Source organism: Leuciscus leuciscus, assembly GCF_965113295.1.
Source record: "Leuciscus leuciscus genome assembly, chromosome: 2".
NCBI lineage: Eukaryota > Metazoa > Chordata > Actinopteri > Cypriniformes > Leuciscidae > Leuciscus > Leuciscus leuciscus.
This window is the reverse complement of record NC_138726.1, coordinates 5,548,595-5,574,366: the sequence shown is the minus strand read 5'-3', so window position 1 is coordinate 5,574,366 and position 25,772 is coordinate 5,548,595. Positions and strand designations below refer to the sequence as shown.

Here is a 25,772-nt window from a genome sequence, read left to right as displayed (position 1 = left end):
TCTTAGTTTTTTTTTTTTGTTGTTTCTTCCACTCCGTCTTGATTTAGGCAGCGACGGGCCTCGTCCTCGGACTGTCTCTAGGATCTTCACACAAAGCTATGGATCTCAAAGCACTGGAACAGCACTGCACTTCATTTGCTGTTTTGCTTCTTTTCGGGGTTTTTTTTCTTCTCGTCGGTGGACGTTCTCTGAATGTGTCTCTTCCTCCACGACAGGTGCGATATAGAGGGAGAGAGACAAATTCGCCCACGCTGGACCTTTTTCATCCCTCTTAGCACCTCGAGACGAGACGGTGGCTTTTTATTTTCTACTTAACCCCTCTTTAAATGTTCGTTTGTGTATTTCGGTGGCTGATTGTTGGTTCTCGCGCTGCCAGAAAGTGGTCGAAGCCTTAGAATATGACTAGCGGATTTCTTCGTCGCATCTATCGGAGTGAAGCGCAAAACAAATAACTGTCGTAATGATGCTAGCCGGCCTTTACACGTAAAACTTTGTGAAAGTGTGACATAAGCAGCTGTTTCCAGTGGCGCTCGTCGCGCCACTGACTAGTATTTAAGCTGCTTGTTCTAAAGCACTCGTCCCACTTCAACCCACCAGCCAGTCATGCTGCTTTCTTCTCCTCTTACTACGATATCGTGTGGCTTTGACGTACAGCTGGCTGCTTTTCTATTGGCTGAGGTGGCCAGTAAGACTTTCCCTCTGCGCTTTTGTATCTTTCTGTCCATATAGTCACTTATTATTCCCTCGACCAGTTCCCGATTGATGTTTTCTTTTCTTTTTTTTATGCCTGGAAAAAAAAAATACAAAAAAACTGCTAATTATTCAGGATGAGAATAACCATGTGCCAGAGTGGCTTGTGGGTCGCAAAGTAAGCCTCAACGTGTTCATAGTAAGCCGTAAATAATGCGATTTTTAAAGGCCGTTTGTTTCCTTTTTTTTTTTTTTTTTTTAGTAGGCGTAACCTTCGGAGGATGCAGAATTACACTGCGAAACATCTCGATTTAATGCCTTAACACTGTTCGGCAGGGTCCACTCTGTGATGAGACGTGATAATGCCTTCATACTGACCCGAAACGCGTCTCGTTCCCTTGCTGGAGGGGGGGTTCGAGTCACCGAATCGAATTATGTGGCAGAAAACGTCAGCAAAAGTGGGCCGTTTGTAAATTCTGACTGGTTTGTTATAGTGGCCATACGCGATTTGAGACGGGGCAGCCCTTGACCTCTTTGCATGGATGAGGCGGTCCTTTCCCAAACGCAATCCTTAAGACGGGAATTACGTCAAATTGGGTTATATGTGAAATGATTACTGTAGTTCTGTTGTCGTCGTCGTTTTTTTTTTAACTCTTCGGAAAAATCGCTAATCTCAGTCGTGATGTTGCCTTGCTCATTTTTATTGTTTTTTTTGGGGGGGGTGGGGGAGGGGGAACGGTTCACCATTCACCTATTCACAGCATTAAATCCGTGTTTTTATTTCGTGATCTTTCTAATGTATAGTAAATGTGAATTAATGTAAGATAAATTATATACAGTAACTATTATTTTATTTTATTTTGATCACCGTACAAAAAAAAAAAGTTGAGAGAGAAGCCATAGGAGTGTGTGACTGCACTAGAGTTTCGCTGGGGGCCCTTGTTTACTGAATCCTACTGACCTCTGAACTCATCTTTCATAAGGAACGGGGGTAAACTGGGCCGTTTGAAGACTCCACCGTGCCCGTTTCGTGTGTTGGGAATCCTTCTCGGATGGCGTGCTTTTGAATGTTCCTGTAAAGCTGTGGATCGATCGATTAGATAGGACTGTGTCGGACCAAATAGAAACGCAAGATTCTTTGTCAGCATGTTTCCACCGCTCAACTCATCGGTTATCCAGCCATGTAAATAGTAACTCGGTGAGCTCTCACTTTGACCCATTCACTTTCAGGAACGATTTCCACGATCTAGGAAACGGGAGTTGCGTTGAAATATGCCGGTTATAGGGACTAATAATGCGTGTGTGACGGTTATTTAATAGATTTTTTTTTTTTCCTTGTGCTCATCCACTGTGATGCGAGTCACTTTGGGTCTAAATTATTCTGTGAAAAGTACTTGAATGATACTCTTGGAAATCCGCGTCGGGGCGTGACCTTTTTATTTAACGTTCTTCTCTTAACGATATGTATTACGTGCCTCGCTAGAGTCGGAAAAATGATTTAGTATTTCTGGATGTGCACTGCTTGCTCTCGCCAGGCGCGTCTGGCTCGAAGAAGTATGTTTTTTTTGTTTGTTTTTTTGCAGGATTTAACTCCTTTAACCCCTTAATTGACGTCCAAAGGCCTTGGCTTGTTACAAGCCACTCCGGAAATCGTTTTGTGGATATAAGCGGAATGTGAAATTGTCGGATTGATGGATAAGGAAAGGTAGTCCTGCATGTCCAGATGTGCAGACTGGGATTGCGAATATTTAATTGTTTTATTTTTAAGGCACCATCTGTTGGTTGAAAAAGACACTACATTAGACACTGAAATCATACTCTGATATGCTATTTGAAGTAGAGCTGACGTTATTCCTCATTACTGGAATCTTGGTTAATGCGATCATAATGACTACTGGCTCTCGTCGACTGCAAGGTGATGCTTATTCCAAACCATCTTTCATCTTTAATTTTCCCTTTTGTCATTTTGTCTTTTTTTTTTTTTTTTAAAGGATATGATGTTTTTGTACCGTAATAAAGATGGTATCCTGGCATTCTGAGGTTTAAATACACAATTATATTAGGAAGCATTCCCAGAGGCGTTCGTGTCCCATTGCTTTCGCATCACGGTTCTGGTCACTTGAATGTCCTGCAGATGTTCACGCAGAGAGGGCGAACGAGAGATATTCTCCTAAAGTTGAAGTCAGTGACGTTAATGCAGATTTTTATGTGCATGGCTTTTGATTCCCGAAAGCAATGGAAAAACTACTTGTGTAAATGGGGGCACTGAAGAACATAGTGGGCATGAAGTTGATACACTGTTATTCTGTGGCTGCATAATGCCTTAAACATGCTACTGTCTGTGCGCTTGAGTTCAAACATTGTGTCTGCTAGCTCTCTCTCTCTCTCTCTCTCTCTCTCTCTCTCTCTCTCTCTCTCTCTCTCTCTCTCTCTCTCTCTCTCTCTCTCTGGAAAATGTAATCATTCCCGTCTCAAGATTTTAGGTAATGTGGGAATTTCCGTGTTTTTTTTAAGGACCACTCATTTTTAATGACCTCGGAATGATTATATTACAGGAGTCTGGTAGGAAAGCACTGCAATATTTGACTTCTCTTTTTCACGTTGTTTGTTTTGTTTTTTGTTTTTTGTGTTTCTTTCAATAAGGATGTTTCTGTACTTCAGACATTAAAAACTAAATTGTACAGTACTGCAAGAGTCATTCTCTTGTTCGGGTCATACTTACAAAGATACTTTAAATTTCATTGTATTATGAATTTATTGTGTTGAAATATGAATGTTACTTAAAAGTACTTCGATGATTTTACTTTCTCAAGGGCTTCAACTGTGATGGACCCGTCTCTCTCTCTCTCTCTCTCTCTCTCTCTCTCTCTCTTTCTCTCTCTCTCTCTCTCAAATATATTTTGTTTTTAAGTTGCAGAAAGATTAAGGCCTTAATCTTAATCTTATTTAAAATGCCTATTTTCCTGAGGAGTCGTATAAAGTTCCATACATAACCTTTCAAATTAAATTTTTATTCCCTCCACTCTTAAAGGGAAACTCAAGTTTGCACCCTTTTTTATGTAAAATAAAAGAAAATGTCTCTTAATCTCTGAGTGAGTCTGTCTATCTTTTCTAGAGCTACTTTTTGTCTTAACTGATGAGTTCACACACAAAATAAAAATACCATTACAGCTTTATTAGAGTACCACCAGTTTATTAACATTCATAAGAATTACAATTACAGCAACAGATAAATATACTGCATATAAGTAGCTATATAATTGCTTTCTTTATTAAGTAATTACATGCATCAATTGTAGGAAATGTTTGTCAGAATATATGTATGTGTATATATATATATATATATATATTAGTCTGCCAGTGCTTTAATTTTGTTAGTATTTATAGTATGAGGACACAACGCACATTCATTTTGGGCTACTTTCAGTAATTTAGACACTGTATATACTTAGACACTGTATATACAATATTGCTCCCAATATTGCAAAATAAATGCATCCTTCTAACCAAAGTGAAGGCATGTTGGCTTATAAAATTGTATATATATATACACACACACACACACACATTTGGTAGTTGTTTCCTTATTTAACATTTTTATGTTTAAGTGAGTTTATGTTGTAACTTTCTTATCTTTCTTCATTTTGTTAAAAAATATGTTCAAGTTATTAATAAAACTGCCGTTTTTATGTCTGCCATTAATTTGAAGCAGGCGATGCTCTTATCCAGAGACTTTTATGTCACTTCCGGGAGAGTGTTATAAACTTCCGCTCCGGTCGTTCTTCATCCTTTTCCTCTCCAGACCGTGTGAAAATGGTGTGTATGTTTCACAGTGAATCCTTGTCAATCCGCACAAATCCGCTTTTTTAGCAACTCTTACTGCGTTTTAAAGCACCGGAATGTTTTGTTAGTATTGTTACGATTCATATGTACTGAATATTTTGACTTTCTGCATTTGCATTATGTAGGATGTTGAATGAAAAAAAAAACAGCGTCATCTCCCGCTTTACAACTTTTGAATTTCAGACGTTAAAGTCTGCTAGCGAGAGTTAGATAATGTTATGTTGGATTGAATTGATCTATTGTGATTATATAAACGTATGTGGTGCTTTTAAACTGCGTGTTTATGGGTAAATGGGGGACAAACGCTGTTAAAACCATAACTGGTATTGACGTTAGCGGTGTGGCTAGTTTTTGTGAGCTTAAAGGGATAATTCACCCAAAAATGAATTCTGTTGTTCCAAATCTGTATGAATTTCTTTATTCTGTTGAACATCAGATGTTTTTAACAATGTTTGTAACCAAATAATTGTGTGGATCCATTGACTTCCATAGTATTTGATTTTTTTTTTCCTACTATAGAGACCAGCAACTGTTTGGTGACAATTATTTTGGTGAAATATCCCTTTAAATGTTATCAATTAATATGATTACAGATGTTTTTGCAATATACACATTGCATCAACAATCTCAGTATTTACACAAGGCAAAAATATAATTATATTTCAACATTGAAATAAGCCATTTCTATAAAGCTGCATGTATTGTGAATATAAACTTGGAGTGAAATTGTCCCATGTGACCCTGACTGACCCTAGTGTGTGTGTGTGTGTGTTAACAGGGTCGCGTCAGGACCAAGACCGTGAAGAAGGCCGCTCGGGTCGTGATTGAGAAGTACTACACCCGACTGGGCAATGACTTCCACATCAACAAGAGAGTGTGTGAGGAGATCGCCATCATCCCCAGCAAACCTCTGCGCAACAAGATCGCCGGGTGAGTAAAGTCCAGCACTTCAGGCGGACGGATACCGACAACATGGTGTCAGTGGCTTATCCTGGTAATATAGTGAGATTCTTTAAACTATCTCAGATTGCCAGGGGGAAAACCCATGGTCGATGAATATGATAGTTAGGGATCAAATAGGCTTTTTAAATTCTTCCACAAAAAAGTGGTTTGTTGGTGAGCCTGGATTTGTCGATTAAAAAATGTGCAAAGAAATGTATAAAGTAAGCATAGTCAAATTCATGATGTCCTAAAATAATATCTTTAAAGTATGGTTGCATTTTGCAGGTTAAAATTAATAGATGTGCCAATAGTTTTTCCAGAGTGGTTCAGTAATAGTGACAGGCCTAAAATAAATGAGACCGCGTCTGTGAGTTTGGCAAAATCTTGCATCAATCGATATCAGTTTTATATTTATTCATGTCATTTATTGAGAATTAACAATAGTTTCAAGCCCTCTTCAGAAATCATAAAATTCAATCTGTGCCATTTGTTTTCTAGCATAAATTAACTATTTTTGAGTTATTATAAAACCAATAAAATAACTTGCAATAAACGATTGCAAATTAATATTACAATTATTTTAAGTACAGAATGTTTTATGTAATGCACACATGTATAATGTAGGCCTGTGAGGGTGGATGGATGGAAATTGACAGACAGATGTACTATTTTAGCAAGATATATATACAATATTTCTATATAATATCTTGTAATGTAGGGCTGCAAAATATTGCAGAAAATGCGAGAACTCATTGAATAATGCAATACGATAATGCTTAAACTGTGTGTTAAATAAACTTAAATTATCTTTAAAATGCATCTAAAATGATATAATCTACATGCGTGTTTCACATTTTTTTGTGACAAGAAAACATCCCTACAGCTTCTGTGAACATCAGTGTTTTACTGTCGCATAAGAAGTGTTACTTTAACATCAGTGTAAACCACGGGGTTCAGGTTATCATACATTAGGGTTATTAAACAACACAAACTGAATAATCAAATGTAATAATAAAACACTGCTTAGTTTTCACTGTATGAATTAAATATATCCTGATTCTTATTAAAGCTACAAAAGTACGATATATATACATTTGCGATATTTCTATATATTGTGCAGCCCTATTACACGTGGATATCTTACTATAAGATAGAGACATGCGACGACCGAAACGAAGCCTTATTTTGTTGTTTCTGCAGGTATGTGACCCACCTGATGAAGCGCATCCAGAGGGGTCCCGTCAGGGGCATCTCCATCAAACTGCAGGAGGAGGAGAGAGAGAGGCGGGACAACTACGTCCCAGAGGTCAGCGACTCTTCACTTCACAATACGATTCATCGTTTAAAGATGAAAAAGCTCTCTATTAAACCTTTAACAAGTACGATCTCAGCGAGATCTGTGTTCTGAGCCGGAGAGAGCGGTTCTCATGTATAGATATGAAACGCACAGTATCACTATTTCTGTCTTACAATCATTCAAATGATCACAGAAGAACTGGGATAAAAGTTTAAAGTTCAGATATAAACACTGATGTCGACGGTCGCGATCAAAATCGAGTAAATCACCTTTTGAAAGAGACTAGATGCTTCAAATAAAGATTCAATCCAGTGAATTCCTCAGGTTTTTCCTCAAAGAGCTCTTGTTCCTATAAACTGTTAACTAGTGATGCTCCGATTGATCGGCCGCCGATCATGATCGGCCGATATTGGCAAAAAATAGCTTGATCGGCAACCCCCAAAAGCGCCGATCAAAAAAGCCGATCACGTGACGTAAATAACTCGCGCAACTTTTCCGCATGCGCGGCAACACAACAGCAGAGCAGAGCTTGCTTAACAGTGGCAAAATGAGTTCTCCTATGACGGCAATTCAATGGCAATTATAAACGAGCGCACAACTGATGCTGGCGCGCGCGGTAAATGACATTCGCGAGAGGATAACAGATCTACGCGCGAGGAAACGGGAACTCGCGAGCTCATTCAAACGCGCGCGCGCATGATCATTCCCCACACTCTCGCGCTTGATCTCCTCTCGCCTGCTGATTTTGCTCGCTCGAACACTTTTATTTTTGGCAGTCGAGGGTCGGGACTTACTGTTTTAATAACCTCAAATGTCATTGTCATTATTTTATTTTTTGGATCTGATGTAGTTAGTTCCTCAACTACATCCATTGTAGTCTGCCTGACCCCTCTTTGTTTTAAAAATTATACTGTGCCTTATTTGGAAAAGGTGGCCTACAGTAGCCTTATGTTATCTTGTTTTCTAACTACAATTAAATAAATATTGGTGGTTCTTCAAGATTTTCTTGACTCTAGCATATTTCCATTCTGTGATCGGCAGTGATCGGCAATCGGCAGATCATGATTTTGGTAATCGGTGATCGGACCCAAAAATGCTGATCGGAGCATCACTACTGTTAACCCTTTATTTGCTTATGTAGAAGTGATATAATTTGCTGCATGATAGCAAATTTCACAATGATCAACGTTGAGTAAATGGACGTCAGTGGCCGCGTTTCCATTACCCTTCAGATTGCGCAAATTGAAATTACACCCAAAAAGAAACAGCAATTTCGCAAAATTTCCCATTTATCGCAACGTTTTTCCGCTCGCATGAGGAGGTTTTTCAGGCAATTCGAAAAAGAAATATTTCGCTAAACTGCAATGGAAACAGTTTTTTGCGCATTAACAGTCACCTGACGTAAATGATGCGGTGTGTTTGGACAGAATACGAGACCTTTATTAAACTCATAAAAGACAGAAGAATTACAGGAATAATGGATTCTAAACCTCAAAGAAATGCCACAATCAAGAGCTCGAAGCAGAAATGAGGGAGAAACACCTCATATAGACATGTGCCGGTATTCGGTAATGCGATAAATCGCGGTAATGAATATGCACGATATTGTTATCGCGGGCACTTCAAAATACCGTGAAAAATAATAGATCCGAAATTAGATTTTTAGAACGCGCATTATAGCTTATTTTCCATCAGCCGCTTAAACAAACACTGTTGTATATGCTGCGCGAAACACGTGCGCACTCTGATTCAAACAATCGCCATGTGTATAAGCATGCGGCGGGTGCGCATTCTAGTCTAATGTAAACAGTCCTCACATAGAGAAGCAGCATGGTGGAAGGAGGAACGCCGCCGCCTACAGTCTATGGCCGCCGCCGATCTATTCGGATCCATCCCGCTTCTAAAAGCAGAGCTGCCAACTCGACGCATTCAGCGCGAGACTCTTCACACGCGACACATCCGTTTTCTCACGCAGAGAAAAATCGCGGAGCAAAGAGGACACGAAGACCGTCAAACAAGACAGAGCAGGTTACTTTTGATATGAAACAGGAGAACAATTGTGTCACAGAACGTTACATTTAAACCATTTAATGACCAGCAGCATGTTAGATGACTAAAACAAATATAGATAAAGAGGAGTATTTTGCTGAATATGTGCACTGCACTTTTTACATATTTATTATATTTTTACTTGTCTTTTGGCCTACATAATTGTTATTATAATGAAAACCACATTATATTTGATTTAATTAGTTATTTGTAACCTTTAATAATACCAGCTGATAGGGCTCTATATGGTTTCATAGCATTATGTGAGAGATTTTTTTTCATGAGAAAAAAATACCATGTGGGCTATCTACTGTAGCCTTCCTAATATTTATCCAAAATTAGTCAATATTGAATCAAGATTGAAATCAAATCCCAAGTATTGAATTGAAATCGTTAAATTTGTGTTAAGCAATACAAACAGTAGCCTACCAGTCATTGTACCATGTAATCATTGTAACATGTTGTCACTAAACTTAATAAAATTCAGTTTAGTTACCAAATGTTTTGACAATCACAATTACACCTTGTGATGCAAGTTTTATTTTATTTTTTACACCCCCCTCCAATCCATCTGTTTCTCATGTGCAATTAAAATATCGTGATAATACCGTATACCGTGATAAAAGATCACTCAATTAATCGCAGCATGAAAATGTGATACCGGCACATGCCTAACCTCATATGTGCCGCTCACGAGTATAAGGGTCTTTCCTTGCCATTAATGATTGGATAACACGCCTACGTCTCCTTTGATTAATAATAATGGCCAGTGCAGTGGCTGGGATATACACAAACCTACTATAGTTCGTTGCTATGATTTTTGGAGTGACTTCACGCAAGAGGATTAGTCGCATAACATCGGTCAATGGAAACGCCGTCATTTCGTAATAGTTTTCTGTCGACGTTTAGACAAGAAATCGCAAGAGTTTTGTGCAAATCTGTAATGGAAACACACCTAATGGTCTCTCACTTCATTTACTTGTTCTCTTTGTTCTCAGGTCTCTGCTTTGGATCAGGAGATTATTGAGGTTGATCCAGATACAAAGGAAATGCTGAAGGCTTTCGTAAGTTGATTTGACCTTAATTTGTGTAGATGAGCTGCAAATATTCACTCTGGTTGATTTACGGTGCCGTCACAGCAACGGTTAAAGTGAACGATGAGGGGAAAATAGCCATCAAATGTCCTGGAAACAACGAGCTGTTGATGTGAAATGTTTTTAGTGTTGGTATACGGACCTGAACCGACATTAACCCTCTCTCTCTCTCTCTCTCTCTCTCTCTCTGCAGGACTTCGGAAACCTCCCTAACCTGCAGGTCACCCAGCCAACCATCGGCATGAACTTCAAAACACCCAGAGGAGTCTAATGTAATTTAGCACATTAATAAAGACTGCAAGGAAGAACAACCCTTGCGTTTGTCATTTTTGATTAATTCTCATGATCATATTCATCCTGCAGATCTGGGCCCGTATTCATAAAGAATCTTAATGCAAAGAGTAGCTCCTAGTGACAAAATTCTAAGAAAATTCTTCGAAATGTGGGCGTTTACTCTTAAAATTAAAGAATAAATCCTAGTAAAGAAAAAAGTAATTCAGAAAGCATCTTAACCCTTAAAAGAGATCTTAAGGTCAAAATTGTTAGGAGCACGGACGAGGACTTTTAAGAGGCTTAAGAGTTTCTTTAGCAGAGGAGAAAATGGCAGGAAGACAAAGAGGGAGAAGAAATGTGTTGCAGATAATGAATAACAGTGAGTTAATAAGACGCTATAGATTAGATCGTGCAGGGATCATGTTTGTGACTGATCTTATTAGAGACGCGCTAACATCTCCGAAACAGCACAGAAATGCCATAGCGCCAGAAATGAAAGTAATCACTACATTACGATATTTGGCAACTGGGAAAATTCCATGTTTGATACATTAAAACCAACATTCAAACCACCACTTAAATAGACATGCCAGCAATCAGTGTAATTGGAAAGAGTGGAACAATTTTTATCATTCTAAGCCAAGCAAATACCTTATAGGAAATTAACAGCATGGTAAATAAAATAAAAAGGATTTATATACACATATATTATGTGTGTGTGTGAGAACGGTCAAATAGGAAAAATTACGCATATACTTAAAATCACTTTTTTTCCTTCTTGGACAACCAACCAATCACAGTCTTCAAAAGATTGTCTCATACATAGCAACGGTGTCAACCCCGCCTCCTTACTAAGATGAAAGTTTTTGTCTTTTCCTTACTCAGAGTTGCTCTCAGATCGGTCCCGAATCGCTTTTAAGCTAAGACTCCTACGTAAAAGTTTTTAAGCTAAATTAAGATTTACAATGCAGTAAATCCCTGTCACAGCACAGTCTAGAAACAATACAGCTGAATATGATTTAAAAATGCTACACGTTTATGAATACTAGACTAGTAGACTAGTAATTTCACTACATGAAAACCAGCTTTCCCAATGGAAAAATCAAGTTGTAAAAATGTTTCCATTTATGCCCTATTATAGAACGATGGTTAACTCTTCCCCAGCATTTTTGATTACTTTCACACAACTTTTATGGGCCTGCAGGATATTTTGTTGAATGAATATCTGAACATACCAAAAGAATAAATAGCTAAAACAAAAAACACCATTTTATTATCAACACTTGAATGTGGGTATGTATCATTTAAGAAAGCAAAATGTTAAGTTAATTATTCCCTGTTCAAATCTGGATATTCTGCACTCTTTCAGAAGATGTGTGATAGCGCCCCCTACCGTATAACAGTGAGAATACAGATTGGCCAAAAATTCAAAATGGCAGGGAAAGAGTTAAAAGTCCTCATTCAGTAATCGTGTCATACTGGAAAATGACAGCGATTTTCAATTTAAAGAGGATGCATATAAATAAACAGCCAAAAGCAGTGTTTTTAGAATATTTTTTTGTTTTTTAAAAAGCCACAGAGTATTTCTAGAGACAGCGAGAAGATCTTTGTACAGAAATAAGCAACAACAGAATTCTGCATAATGCAACACAGTAAAACCTGCCGCTCAAATATTATTCCAGAGGCAAAAGAACAAATAAGACCAGCTGCCTATGCTAAACTATGACACTACATTACACAAATAGAGCTTTATATTCAAAACACAGGATATGTAAAAGTTGATTTTTTTCTTGAAATTGTTGAAAAAGTGCAATAAAGGTTTGACTGTCTACAACTTGATCGGTTTAACCCAAATAGGTTGTATTGTTTTTACCAAGCTTTTCTTTTTTTTTACATGTTCCAATAGTTACCCAGAATTCCTTACAGTCCAAACGACACTCAAAAAAAAAAAAAAAAAAAAAAAAAGATGATTGCTGTTACATATTTTCTTTGGGTAAAAGTACAGAACAAAACCATATCCAGCAGAGTAGGAACAGTTGTTTTTTTTTGTTGTTTTTTTGCCTTGCAGGTTGAGATTTTATACAAGTTCTTCATATGAAACGAATACAAGAAATATAATGGAAAATAAAAGATGAGCACTGGGAGTTCTGCATAAAAGTCTTGTTGCATTTGCACTTTGTTGCATCAAGTGCCAAGAATGTGGCCTGTAAAATCTCACAGTGAATGTCATTCATTCATTGAGTTTGTGTGTAAGCTCTGATAGAAGAATTCAGACCAATGCAGCAAGAGGAAATCAACCATATAAAGCACTTTCAAATGTACCAAATTCATTCATTTATCAGTTACATGTGTAGAACCTGAAGTTTCTGAGTTTCAGCACCAAGTCCAGCATGTGTGATGGAGGTCTACGTTGTCGTTATTAACAGTTCAGCGTTACAAGAATATCACAGTGTTGTGTGATAAACATTTTCCCAGTTGAACTGATTTCTGCCATTCCACACAAATTTAATATAAGGCATATCTGAAGGGAACTCCCATTTAAAACAGGCAAAATGTTGAAGGGGAAGTGACATTGCAGACTGCAAAAATCCTTTCTAATTGCAAAAATTTAAAAGCAGCGTGTCTCTGACTTAACGGAAACTGTCACGAGAGGTCAAAAACGTTACTGTGGTGACAACATGAGTCCGTATTAAACATATATACAAACTGATAAGTGTATATGCATATAAAACAATACAAAACATGTTTAAGAAAATAATAAGACATGGCACATTATATGACATACAAAAGAGAGAGAGAGAGAGAGAGAGAGAGAGACATCAATCAAAATGCTTAATACAAAATGCTTTGCAGAAATAAAAAGGACGATGTCCAACGTTCACCTCACTGGAACGGGGGCAATATATAATATAGATACAAAAACATTAAAAAAAAGACACAAATGAAACACTGTAAAGTGTGCCTTACAAGCACCAACACGTACACCAGCATATTGTAGCTTTCCTTTTTTCGTAGGATAATGTAATGGTGTCTTTTTAAACGGTCTCCACTAAAATAAAAGGAAACATTTACGTAGGATGCCGAGAGAAAAATCGCAATCATCTCGTTTGAAGTAACCACTTGTCCTCTCTCAGAATGTCCACTTGTCCTCGTTTGATGGGTTTCTCCTTCCTGAGAGTAAGCAAGGTATCCCAAACGTTATTGTTTTTTTTTTTTTTCTATCTCACTCTCCTTTCTCTCTCTCCGTTTAGCGAATGATTGAGAACTCCTCCGTGCTGAACAGGACGTCCTCCCCGTGGCGGGGAAGGTCTATAGTGTTATTGTGAGGATTGTGCTCAGGCTGTCGTGATGGCGTTTAGGTCCTTCATTAAGCCCTCCAGATGGGCCATTTCCTCCGTCAACTCGTCCGTCTCGTAATTCTGAAGGAGATGAAGAAGGTTAATGCGGATGCGGGGGCGGGGGGGTGGGGTGGGGTTGGGGTGAGCTGGGGTTTGGGTTTTATTGGGGAGGGTCAATGGTACTGCGGAAGAAAAGCGGGAAATCAAATAGCACAGTAGCATGCGTGGTAATGGATGAAGGGGTACGGTAGTGTGGTGCATTATATCATTCAGCATTCATTTAAACAAGCAAAATTTCCAAAATTAATTGTAATGAGCAGATAATAAATACAGCCGTTAAAAGGGGAAAGCAGGTAAAGGTTTGAGAGAAAAGAAAAAAAAACATGTTAAAATGTTAGCATTATATTGTACATTTAAAAATATATTCGATATGTAACAGTATATTCGATATTTAAAGGGATACTTCACTTTTTTTTGGAAATAGGCTCATTTTACAACTCCCCCAGAGTTAAACAGTTGAGTCTTACCGTTTTCGAATCCATTCAGCCGATCTCCGGGTCTGGCGGTACCACTTTTAGCATAGCTTAGCATAGATCATTGAATCGGACAAGACCATTAGCATCGCTCTCAAAAAAATGACCAAAGAGTTTCGATATTTTTCCTATTTAAAACTTGACTCTTCTGTAGTTACATCGTGTACTAAGACCGACGGAAAATGTAAAGTTGCGATTTTCTAGGCTGATATGGCTAGGAACTATACTCTCATTCCTGCGTAATAATCAAGAAACTTTGCTGCCGTACCATGAGTCCAGCAGGCGTAATGATATGACGCAGCGCCTGAAAATAGCAGGGGGGCAGTGTTTCGGAAAAAAACTGATGCTCCTCTGGGCGCCGCCGTTGATTAGCGGACCATCACCTGCTGTTAGCATTCCATTGACTCCCATTCATTTTGGCGTCACTTTGACAGCAAATAACTTTACATCTGAGGCGTTTAAAGACTCCATTTGTCCATTATTTATTTCTAAAGAAACACGAAAATGTATAAAAGGCTCCATTACCTTATAGCTTACGTTATGGCCCCGTAGATGCAGTTTTTGTAAAAATAGGCTAACGATTGCGTCATAACCACGCGACTCTCTCGCGCAGTAGAGAAATGACCGTATGGACTGGAGGAGAAGCTCGCGGGCAATCGGGGGGACGTGGAGGCAAAATGACAAAGTAATTAATTAGGATACTTAGCAAAAGTTTCTCCTGCTCCTAGCTCATGGACACCTCCTACTCACACTCTCCGTCTCTGCAAGTTTCGGAGGGGAATGATTCAGATTTCTCTCGGCACAGCTACTAGAAGACAGACGGGTTGCTCACGTCACATCTACGTCGTCAAGCTCAGTTTGAGTCTGCGCTGTACGCTCAGCCATCAGGAAGTGAGAGCTTCTAATTGACTTCACTTTTCTCCATTGAAACCTATGTTGCTATGTCCAGTTTATATACTGTCTATGGAAAATAGTCCCCAGCTCGGTAGACTATAGGGTCGACTATTTTCAGGCGCTGCGTCATATCATTACGCCTGCTGGACTCATGGTACGGCAGCAAAGTTTCTTGATTATTACGCAGGAATGAGAGTATAGTTCCTAGCCATATCAGCCTAGAAAATCGCAACTTTTCATTTTCCGTCGGTCTTAGTACACGATGTAACTACAGAAGAGTCAAGTTTTAAATAGGAAAAATATCGAAACTCTTTGGCCATTTTTTTGAGAGAGATGCTAATGGTCTTGTCCGATTCAATGATCTATGCTAAGCTATGCTAAAAGTGGTACCGCCAGACCCGGTGATCGGCTGAATGGATTCGAAAACGGTAAGACTCAACTGTTTAACTCTGGGAGAGTTGTAAAATGAGCCTATTTCCAAAAAAAGTGGAGCATCCCTTTAACAGTATATTTGATATGTAACAGTATCCATAGAACATTATAGTATGTATGCACTAGAAACTCCTAGGCCATAGGATTTGATGCATAATGATGAAATGTATAATTTGAAAGCAATGCCAAATGTAGCAAGTAAGTCATTTCTACTATGCAATACATTGTCCCTATCATAATAAATTGGATAAAACAATGTTTTTTTGGAGCAGATGGCTAAATTTAACTCTTTATTACAAATTTTTTAGATGCATTTTATTGCCACTGTATAAATAATCAAACTATATTTATTATAGTTTAATCTCCCAGGCTTGACCAGAAATAATTATAACACAAGCATATTCAAAAGTAACAGAAATGACTCGTGTACATGGTTTTGTTGTAAAAAAAATCACAAGAAATGTACAGAGACATGGAAGTTTGTACAACGAGTGATATTCCTGATGTCTTCTAACCTCTGTAGAACAGAGCATTATAGAAGCAAAAGTACTCACACTCCCTGCATCTTCATGAAGTCTGATGCCTTCCGAACCATCCGGTGCACTTGGAACTATGACAGGCATAGGAGTTCTCGTCCTTCCCAATGTACCGATAGAGGCTGTTTTAACTGAGTGAGGCCCTGAAACAATCGCACAAGTCAGTGTCTGTCTTTCTCCCTTTTAACCATGAAACTTTATACTATATACTATTCATAATAAAGATGCACAAATTGCATTTAATTTTAGAGCATTTGGAGTGTGACAACTATTGGAACTGTACAAGGTACTGGTATAAATTAGTTTTCTATTTAAAAGACAGAACCTTTTCCAGCAATATTGGTCATTTTCCTTCCTATTCAGCAACTCTAAACTGTGGCGTCCCACAAGGTTCTACTTTAGGTCCTATTATATTCACACTGTATACATTTAGGCTCATTTGGTATGTGACAACTATTGGTACTTGCAATTGTACAAGGTTCCTGCATAAATTAGTTTTCTATTTAAAGGGGTGGTTGATTATGATTTCACTTTTCTACCTTTAGTTAGTGTGTAATGTTGCAGTTTGAGCTTAAACAACATCTGCAAAGTTACAATGCTCAAAGTTCAAAGCAAAGGGAGATATTTTATTTTAAAGAAATTGCTTTTTAAGGACTACAACAAACGGCTGGTCGGGACTACACTACATTCCTACCGGGTTAGTGACATCACTAACCCTAAAATTTACATAAACCCCGCCCCCGGGAATGCGATTTATAGATTATCATGATAGAATATGCTAATCAATGACTAGAAGATAACTACACATCAGCTGCATAAATTCATCAACTAATCATTCAGAAATGTCCTGTTGCTTCTACATGTTGTCTCTTCTTCTTGAGTCTCTCCATCATTGTCTGACTCCGGTTTTAACATTAAAGGCTAAAAGTTTTTGAAATTTTCAGTGCAATGTCTGTGTGAGGTAAAAGGACACAAGCTGTTGTAGCTCCGCCCCCTGTGCCGGGAGCAGCAGCTCATTTGCATTTAAAGGGACAGACACAAAAACTGCGTTTTTGCTCACCCTCAAAAAGTGACAATTTTAACATGCTTTATAAAAATATCTGTGGAGTATTTTGAGCTAAAACTTCACATACACACTCTGGGGACATCAAATACTTATTTTACATCTTGTGAAAAGGGCATTATACAACCCCTTTAAAAGACAGAATCTTTTCCATCAGTATTGGAAATTTGCCTTCCTGTTGTTCTATTCTAGGTCCTATTATAAACGCAATATATAAGGTTAGGCTCATTTGAAATGTGACAACTATTGGTACTGGCAACTGTACAAGGTACTGACATAAATAAGTTTTCTATTTAAAGACAGAACTTTTCCATCAGTATTGGGAATTTGCCTTTTCCTATTCAGCAACTCTAAACTGTGGTGTCCCACAAGGTTCTGTTCTAGGTCCAAATATATTCTCACTTTATACATTTAGGCTCAATATTCCACAAACATTACTTATGCTACACATGCTCTCATTTTATAGCTTGGAATAGAGTAAATCTTGCTTGGCAACATATATACATATATATATATATATATATATATATATATATATATATATATATATATTATTTTTTTAGCTCAATGATGATAAGATATTATATTTATATCCTTTAACTCTGCCAATGAGATTACTAATAGATTAGCTTTCATTTCAATGAATGTGCCTGACTATGTTAAACATCTTTTATATGTTAAATGCCATTATTTTAGACACTGCAGATTGGATAACTCAAGATAGATGTACATATCTGGTGTAAAAAGGATAGTTACCTGTCTGAGACAGCAATGGAGTGCTAGGCAATGCTGCCGAGTCATACATGGGGTGAGCTGGGACGGCCGGCACTGCAAAACTCTTGAGTGGGTGTGTGGGACGAACGTGTGCTGTGGGCGTAGCGAAAACTGGTTCCTCCTCAGTGACTGAGCTGTGGTAGCTAATGTCTGTCTCTGAAAGGTCAGTGGTACAGGATGGCTGCCCAGACGGAGGGAGCAGGTCGGCACTAGGGGTGTTTCTTACAGACTCTGTAATTACAACAGCACCTGGGTCAGCACATGTGAGGTTTTGCATGTGTGCAACCTAAAAGACTGAAATCATTAAAAAGCCAGCTTAAAGTCAACATGAATCTGCAACAAATTTAACGTATTTCTGAGTGAAACAAGAAGTGAAAAGGGGCCTTTCCTTAGTGGACTAAATGATTTAATAATATGGTATGCGTCACCAGAAAGAAGTCTGCCATTTGAACAGAAGATAAGAGTTTTGAATAGATGAATCGTACTCAAAAGATCAATAACATGCGTTTAGAAAACAGATCAGAATCTTCATTCCATGTAGACTTCAAGAAAGTAAATAGGGTAACTTTTAATTTCATGTTGCCTTCAAATTGGTCAACCATCTAGAACAGCTTGAACCAGTGAATGACCCACTTAAACCAGCTAAAAACCATGTAATACCAGCTACCACTTTAAGTTGGTTTCAGCTGGAGGGAATATGAGAAGTGATACAAATGTTATGAAGCGTTTACTCGTCTAAAGCAAGCACTGAAGAAGGAGGTATGTTCACACGGAGAGATAAAGAGGGAAGTAAAGAGATATGGAAAGTTTCACTACAATTCCTTGGTCACCAACCAATTATACCTCCATTTTGATAGGAAAGAACATCATATCCAGCTTCATATGGAGTGACTCATCGTGGACTTAGGGCCTTAACAAAGGCCCAACTAATGCACTCTCACCTGTGGACTCTGCCCTGTCTAGATGAGAGATGGGGGTGGCGATGGACCGTGTGCTGCTCTGGTGGTGGAGATAGCTGCGTGTCGGCGAGGCCAGGCTGCCCAAGTGATAATGATGGTGATGGTTATCGAGGGAATGGATGGGGTGAGCACTAATCACAGCTGCGAACGGACACACATAATAGAGCGCCATGGTTTAGACCTCGCACACAAGGCTATGAGATTATGGCAAGCATGGTGCATCTATAACATCTGCTCATGCAAACAAAGAACTACAGAGACTGAAAGACATGCTATGTTTCTAGGTTAAAGAATTACTGTAAGATTAGAAACATACTCTAGACAAATGCAGACGCAAATGCTTGGTCAACTCGTTCTCGTTCTGTGGTGCTAGGAAACCTCTGTACTCAAAGGGGTGATAGTTACCTGTTTTTATTTAGGTAGTTAACTATAAACATGTAGAAAGTTAAAATAAAATAAACTGTTGTTCGGCCATCATAGCAGTTGACCTGAACATTCTGATGCATTTTGAAATGCAGCAACAGCTATAGACATTTGCATCCATGTACTTGAGTAGAGTATGTTTTTTTGGCCTACAACTACAATAATGAGCTCAGGGAACCTTGTTTGAGGACTATATGTTATTCTAAAGAGCATAAACTGTTTAATATCCTAACTGAAAGAAAAGGGGTCCGGTCCCTGGTTCAGGATAATACACTTACGCTGAGGGGGTTGTGCATCAAAGGGCATCATCATTTTAGGTCTCATTCCCCGACGGCCTGCCAGTGTAGACATGCTGTCCTCTGATTCATGGCCTGCAAATCAGACAGCGACCAGCTAATCAGATTGAGACAGGCTCCCAATACAAGAGCCCTGTGAAGACTACCAGCTGACTTCCTAGAGTAAGTTGCCAAGATCATGTGGTGTTTTCACTAATGCAGTGAGATTCTATTGTTTGTCCATTAGAGGGCAGTGTAAACGCACACATACGGAGAGCTGTAGGAGTAGGCAGCAGCAGATGGATATCACCATACATGCCACGAAAACAAAAGAAACAAAGCTGCACATTTTTTCCATTTTAAGCAAGGAACATGCCAATCTCAAGCAATAATGACAAATAGAAGACATGACATTGAAGCATCCATCAGAAGCAGCAGCTGGAATGATGTCATGGATGATGCAGTAGGTGAAGGTGGTTTAAAGACCCCATGAAATTGTTAGACATTTCTTTACTGTGTTGATGTATTTCCAAATGAAACCGGAAGTTGGGTCTTTTTTTAAAATAGCCAATATCCTTAAGTTTACATCATAGCGTTGCGTTGTTGGGGGGTGGGGGGGGGGGGCTTTCCATTTTCCCAGAAGAGCAATACTATAAATACGACAAAAATATCTAGGAGTTTACTAGTATAGACCTTATGTAGCCTCGCCCCTTTTCAGCGCTGCGCTCATAGTGTTCAGTCTTCCGGTTTGTATTTCCACAGCATGAAGGTAAGATCTTACAGATTTATGAATGAACCGCTCGGGTGCCATTTGTTATGATAAGTAAATCATAAGTAAATCCACTTTACCAGCTAATTACTCTTCGATAGCAAAACCATAGAACTATTCAGAGCTACCCCAAAAACGAAAGTTCAAGCACAACATTCTAAACATGATTGCGAGCTTATTTCTCCGGCATATAAGGTATATATAGATGGCCTTAACAGACAAAGCTTTTTGATTTCATGGGGTCTTTAAATCACAGTTCTTACCACGGTACGAGTTACGTCTCTGGAGCATAGGATCCATGGAGCCGTCAACCGGGGTGATGTCTTGGGAGGATCGGGGGATTGGCGTGTCAGTCATTACTGGATTGGTTTCGGGCGATTTGTCAATAGGTTTTAGCTCCAAACGTTCGTGGTGGATCCAGAGGTCTGGTGGCTTCAGATCTTTGGAGTTGCCCTTATACTTGTGGGATCCATTGGCGGACTTGCAGGCTGCACGTTTCCTGGAGATCATATCAAAGAGTTTGAGGGAAGGTTGTGGCAAACACATTTACCCTTACGCCAGGACTGAGGATTAGGACTGCTCATCATCAGGAGATCTGAACTTGAACTTTGTGAGGAACTTACTTCTTCTGCTGTGTTGTGGTACGGCGTGTACACAGGAAGGCGCCAACCACCACCACAATGATGGTAAATGCTCCCACTGACACAATGATGACAATAACCAGGATGTGGTTATCACCAGTGCCAGACATGTCTGGTTTCCCTGAAACATGGAAAATCTGTGGTTACAACGTTATAAGGAAAGGAAAATGTATCAAGACTAACTGTTGCTTTGTCAAATTCTTGCCTGCAAGTTTTTAAAGCCGTGAATGTTTATGACAGAATGGCCTGTCAGACAGAAACTGAGAGGGAGTTGGTTGAGTACTGCTATGTGGTTGGTAAGCTATTGTTAAGTGTTTACAAAGGGTGGTAAAATGTAGTTGATAAGGCATTGCTATATGGTTGCAAGGCACTGCTAAGGTGTTGCTAAGTGGTTGCTAGAGTTGTTATTAGGGACTAGTGTAACATTGCTAGGTGATTGGTGGGGCACTGCGAAGCTAGGTGTTTTCTAGGTCATTAATATACTGTTGAGATGAGCATTGCTAGGTGGTTGCATGGCAATGCTATGGTGCTACTACGTTGTTGTGGGTGGTTGCTAAAGACTAAGGGATGGCATCGCTAAACTGTTGCAAGGTGTTTGCTAGGGTGTTAATATGCTGTTGATAAGGCATTGCTAGGTAGTAGCTAAGTTTTTATTAAGGTGTTGCTAGGTTGTTGGAAAACTGGGTGATTGCTATGGAATTGCAAAGCTGCTACGATATGCTAAATTGCTATGTGTGATAGGGACTATTGGGTGGTAGTTATGGCATTGCTAGGTGATTAGTAGGGCACTGTTAAGCTAGGTGTTTACTAGATTAATAATATACTGTTGATGAGCTTTGTTAGATGGTTGCATGGCATTGCTAGGGTGTTACTAAGTGCTATTAAGGTGTTGCTAGGTTGTTGGGGGCTACTGAGTGGTGTGTTAGCATGTTGTATGTTAGTAGGCCTATGTTATTAATAGGGCATTGCTAGGTGGTAGCTAGGTGATGTTGCTAGGTAGTTGCAATGGCGTTGTTAAGGGACTAGTCGGTGGTTGTTATAGTATTACTAGGTAATACTAGGTATAGTACAAAGGCGTGTTCTTGATTGTTGCTATGCTACATCATTGTTAAGCCATTGCTAGGTTACTTCCAGTGTGTCTTTTTGGAAACATAAAAAAAACCCCAGAAATTACCAACTGATCCAAAGCCTTGATCTGGTGATGATGGTCTTCCTACTTTCACCGGTCCTGAAGCTACAAGAGTTCAAATAAGAAGAATTAGCAAGTGGCACAGGAATCTACAACTCTCGTGTAAAGCTTAAAGTCGTGTTCAATCAATTGGTAAAATAACTTTTTGAGAAAAACTTGGAGAAAGACAGTTAGTAGTATGAAGGTGTAGCCACGTGCATCCTACTGATAACCTCTTAGTAAACAGCAGTCAGTCAGGCAAATAAGATGTTTTCCAGCTATACACCAACTGGATCTTTCTGTGACTGCTGATGAATTTCAGTGCGCAGGGAAAACATGCTGCTCACTTCTATTTGAGGACATTAGTGGAATAAGAGAAGAGAGAGCAATTACCTTGGTCATTAGCCATTTTGTCAGAGGGTTCGGCTAGCATGGCAAAGCAGGAGAAGAGACAAGTTAGAGGGAGAGAGGCGTGCAGTCAGAGCTAAGCATGAAAGATCAGTGAGGTCAGGGTAAATGCAAAGGGTTAAGCTTGAGATTAAGTAAAAAATAGCGTATATGTTAAATCTTTCCCGCCATTGACAGAAATTTTGCGACTTTGCGTGTTTTCACTGTTATACAGTAGGGGGCGCTATTGCACATCTTCTAAAAAAAAAAAGTGCAGAATCTCCTGACCAAAACACAGGCGAAGAAGATGCAGAAACAAGCGATAGCATATGTAAGCAGATGCATATGTAAAATAACGCGATCATCAACACTAAACAGCATATAAATGAAAACTGCCTAATGTTACTGAATGAAATGTGACCCAGGACTGTGAAGCTTTGTGGGTGTCGATGGACTCGATCTACTCCGTTCTGAATCTGATCCAGACGTAGTCTTTGACAAAAACACGATTTTCTCAGCTTTTTGCTCAAAATGTTGCTTTTTTATGAAACTTACCCAAATGTTTATAAAAAAGAAATGCACAAAGCTAGAATAAAACAGGTTTTTTGTTTAAAAAAGGTTTTCAAAAACACTGGCGGGGAAAGAGCTAACATAATTCAGCAACCAAACCCTGCAAGAAAGAACAGCATGCTAGTTGGACTCTTCTGGTAGATCAGAGACATCTTGATGGTTAAGCCACATATGAAGCTTGGCGGTTACACCAGTATCCCATCGTATCTTGGGATTCATATCCCTACATATACTGGTCTTTTCATCAGGCAGCAGTGATTGTTCTCATTCATCAGATGAAAACTGTCTCTGTGAATCAGCTGGTTTACCTTTAGGAGTGCGAAACTGGACAGCTTCAGACATGGGACCCATTCCCTTGGAGTTACGCGCCTGGATCTTGAAGTAGTAGGTGGTATCGAGGGTCAGCTCCTGAATTTGATGGGTTAGCCTGTTTCCCACTACTGGTTCAATGACCCAATCATGAACCTCTGCATTCACATCAGTGCTGTAATAAATGATGTAACCTGGGAAGACAGAGAAAGCGATACAGAGGCACGTTATAGATGATTATATGTGGTTGTCACAAAACACCTTTTTTTGGTCCACTGACTTCCATTCACGGGATGCAAATGCAGACGAGAAACGCAAGCTCACACACATTTTGCTGCGTTCTTGAGTTTAAAGTTGGTGAATTTTGTATCATGTGAAGACGTGTGACCAATAAAAGACTGATACGTCACACAGTGACCTCTTTGCTGAAGCAATCTTTAAATCTGCAGGATCGCAGTAAAGTGGAGTAGATTGCAATATTTTTACATTTTTGGATGTATTATAATGTTGAATAATTCAAAAGAGACACCACAGTGAAAAGAGACACTTTTGCATGTTCAAAGTCTAGTGTGACTGTGGTTTAAGGCAAAATAAGCTGTCACTGTCTATAAACGGTGCTAAATTTTTAATAACATTGTCACCTGTGATCTTGCCATTGGCTTCTGAAGGCGGCTGCCAGTTGACGATGATGGTTCGTGGTCGTCCCTCTTTGCTCACTACAGTCACATCTTTAGGCGCAGAACTTGGGACTGGGGAGAAAGACAAAATGATTCAAGACTACAAATAGAGAAATTCCCTCACACTTGATGTTTATTTCAAAATGTAATGCTCATTAAGTGTGTTTACATGCACAACCAAACTTTACTTGATGGGTTATTAAACTGAATCTTCTCTTGAAAATGGCATGCAAGTTTTTCAAAACGATATAAAATTAAAATTAACGCAAAGAGTTCATTTCTAAAGCCCAAAATATACTCCGACCATCCGTGTTTCTCAACGGGCCGCGTGACGTAATTTTCATCATTAGGTGCGCAAGATGGAGCGGAACATGGAAAATGAATTATACCCGGGCCTTAAAGGGTTAGTTCACCCAAAAATGAAAATGTATTAATCGCCCTCATGTCGTTCCAAACCCGTAATACTTTCGTTCATCTTCTGATCACAAATGAAGATCTTTTTGATGAAATCTGAGAGCTTTCTGTTCCACCATTGACAGTTTACGCAACTACCACTTTGACGCTTCAAAAAGTTCATAAAGAGATCGTAAAACTAATCATATGAATTGAGCGGTTTAGTCCAAATTTTCTGAAGAGACATGATCGCTTTATTTGATGAACAAATTTAATTTAGTCTTTTCATTCACATATAAACATTCATCAACTCACACATCAGTTGTGGTAAACAGAAGCTCAAGCATGTTCGCTTGACGTGCGAGAACCAATGAGGTTCATTCTTGTGTTACGCATCACGTTTGAGCTTCAGCAAGAACCAATGAGGTTCATTCTCGTGTTACGCATCACATTTGAGCTTCAGCAAGAACCAATGAGGTTCATTCTTGTGTTACGCATCACGTTTGAGCTTCAGCAAGAACCAATGAGGTTCATTCTTGTGTTACGCAGCACGTTTGAGCTTCAGCAAGAACCAATGAGGTTCATTCTTGTGTTACGCAGCACGTTTGAGCTTCAGCAAGAACCAATGAGGTTCATTCTTGTGTTACGCAGCACGTTTGAGCTTCAGCAAGAACCAATGAGGTTCATTCTCGTGTTACGCAGCACGTTTGAGCTTCAGCAAGAACCAATGAGGTTCATTCTCGTGTTACGCATCACGTTTGAGCTTCAGCAAGAACCAATGAGGTTCATTCTCGTGTTACGCAGCACGTTTGAGCTTCAGCAAGAACCAATGAGGTTTGTTCTCGCGAGTCAAACAAGTGAGGTTAAGCTTCTGTTTATGTTCGTTGATCAATGTTTATATGTGAGTAAAAGACTAAATTACATGTTCTCATAAAAAACGATCTTGTCTCTTCAGAGAATTTGGACTAAACTAAAATTCATATGGATTAGTTGTACGATCTCTTTATGAACTTTTTGAAGCATCAAAGTGGTAGTTGCGTAGACTGTCAATGGATGGACAGAAAGCTCTCAGATTTCATCAAAAATATTTTCATTTGTGATCAGAAGGGTGAACTAACCCTTTAAGAACTTGTCAAGTAAGTTTTAAACTACTTTTCTTTATCATAGACACTCTTACAAAGCGATTAGTATTCAGTCACATGACCATGCGACACAATTGCCACGTTGAGGCCGCAAACTGCCCCATGTAGAGGACTTACTTGTTTCGAAAGTTGTCCCATGTGCAGTCATGCTCCAGGTGCTGGTCCTCCGGGCCTTCGTCACCATGACCGAGAACTCGTACAAGGTGTTGGGCTTAAGACCCACCACCGTGTGAGTAAGTGTGGTGGTATTAGCCATCTAAAATTAATAATTCAATGTCAGGGGTGTAACAACCAAAAATGA

General features: G+C 39.1%; 3 protein-coding genes and 1 long non-coding RNA gene across 11 annotated transcripts in view; 2 read left to right on the top strand and 2 right to left on the bottom strand.

Moving 5' to 3' along the window:
* Nucleotides 1-3,775, top strand: part of csnk1g1 (casein kinase 1, gamma 1) — a 55,042-nt gene extending 51,267 nt beyond the window's left edge. For both annotated transcript variants that reach the window (XM_082160999.1, XM_082161000.1), the window contains one exon: nt 1-3,775. This exon is cut by the window's left edge and continues 211 nt beyond it. The gene's annotated coding sequence lies outside the window, so the exon portion shown is untranslated.
* Nucleotides 3,776-4,440: 665 nt separating this feature from the next.
* rps17 (ribosomal protein S17) lies at nt 4,441-10,226 on the top strand. Its single transcript, XM_082161069.1, has 5 exons — nt 4,441-4,506; nt 5,312-5,463; nt 6,676-6,781; nt 9,820-9,885; nt 10,109-10,226. The coding sequence occupies exons 1-5, from the start codon at nt 4,504-4,506 to the stop codon at nt 10,184-10,186; spliced, it is 405 nt and encodes a 134-aa protein (XP_082017195.1). The 5' UTR covers nt 4,441-4,503; the 3' UTR covers nt 10,187-10,226.
* Nucleotides 6,788-9,813, bottom strand: LOC309492196. The gene is made up of 3 exons (XR_014203449.1): nt 9,498-9,813; nt 7,885-8,314; nt 6,788-7,114 (listed from the first exon to the last, which is right to left on the bottom strand). It is a non-coding gene; the product is annotated as an uncharacterized lncRNA (long non-coding RNA).
* Nucleotides 10,227-11,728: 1,502 nt separating the features above from the next.
* Nucleotides 11,729-25,772, bottom strand: part of neo1a (neogenin 1a) — a 177,613-nt gene continuing 163,569 nt past the window's right edge. For 4 of the 7 annotated variants that reach the window (XM_082160896.1, XM_082160897.1, XM_082160898.1 and 1 more), the window contains exons 18-28: nt 25,589-25,727; nt 23,901-24,008; nt 23,259-23,453; nt 22,000-22,059; nt 20,808-20,946; nt 20,448-20,683; nt 19,419-19,511; nt 18,700-18,858; nt 17,741-17,989; nt 15,940-16,064; nt 11,729-13,607 (exon numbers count right to left, since the gene is read on the bottom strand). In XM_082160896.1, the coding sequence (XP_082017022.1) occupies nt 13,524-13,607; nt 15,940-16,064; nt 17,741-17,989; nt 18,700-18,858; nt 19,419-19,511; nt 20,448-20,683; nt 20,808-20,946; nt 22,000-22,059; nt 23,259-23,453; nt 23,901-24,008; nt 25,589-25,727 (1,587 nt within the window). In that variant the 3' untranslated portion in view covers nt 11,729-13,523. Of the gene's footprint in view, nt 13,709-15,939; nt 16,065-17,740; nt 17,990-18,699; nt 18,859-19,418; nt 19,512-20,447; nt 20,684-20,807; nt 20,947-21,999; nt 22,060-23,258; nt 23,454-23,900; nt 24,009-25,588; nt 25,728-25,772 lie in introns of all 7 variants that reach the window. The other 3 variants (XM_082160899.1, XM_082160900.1, XM_082160902.1) reach the window with 3 other exon arrangements.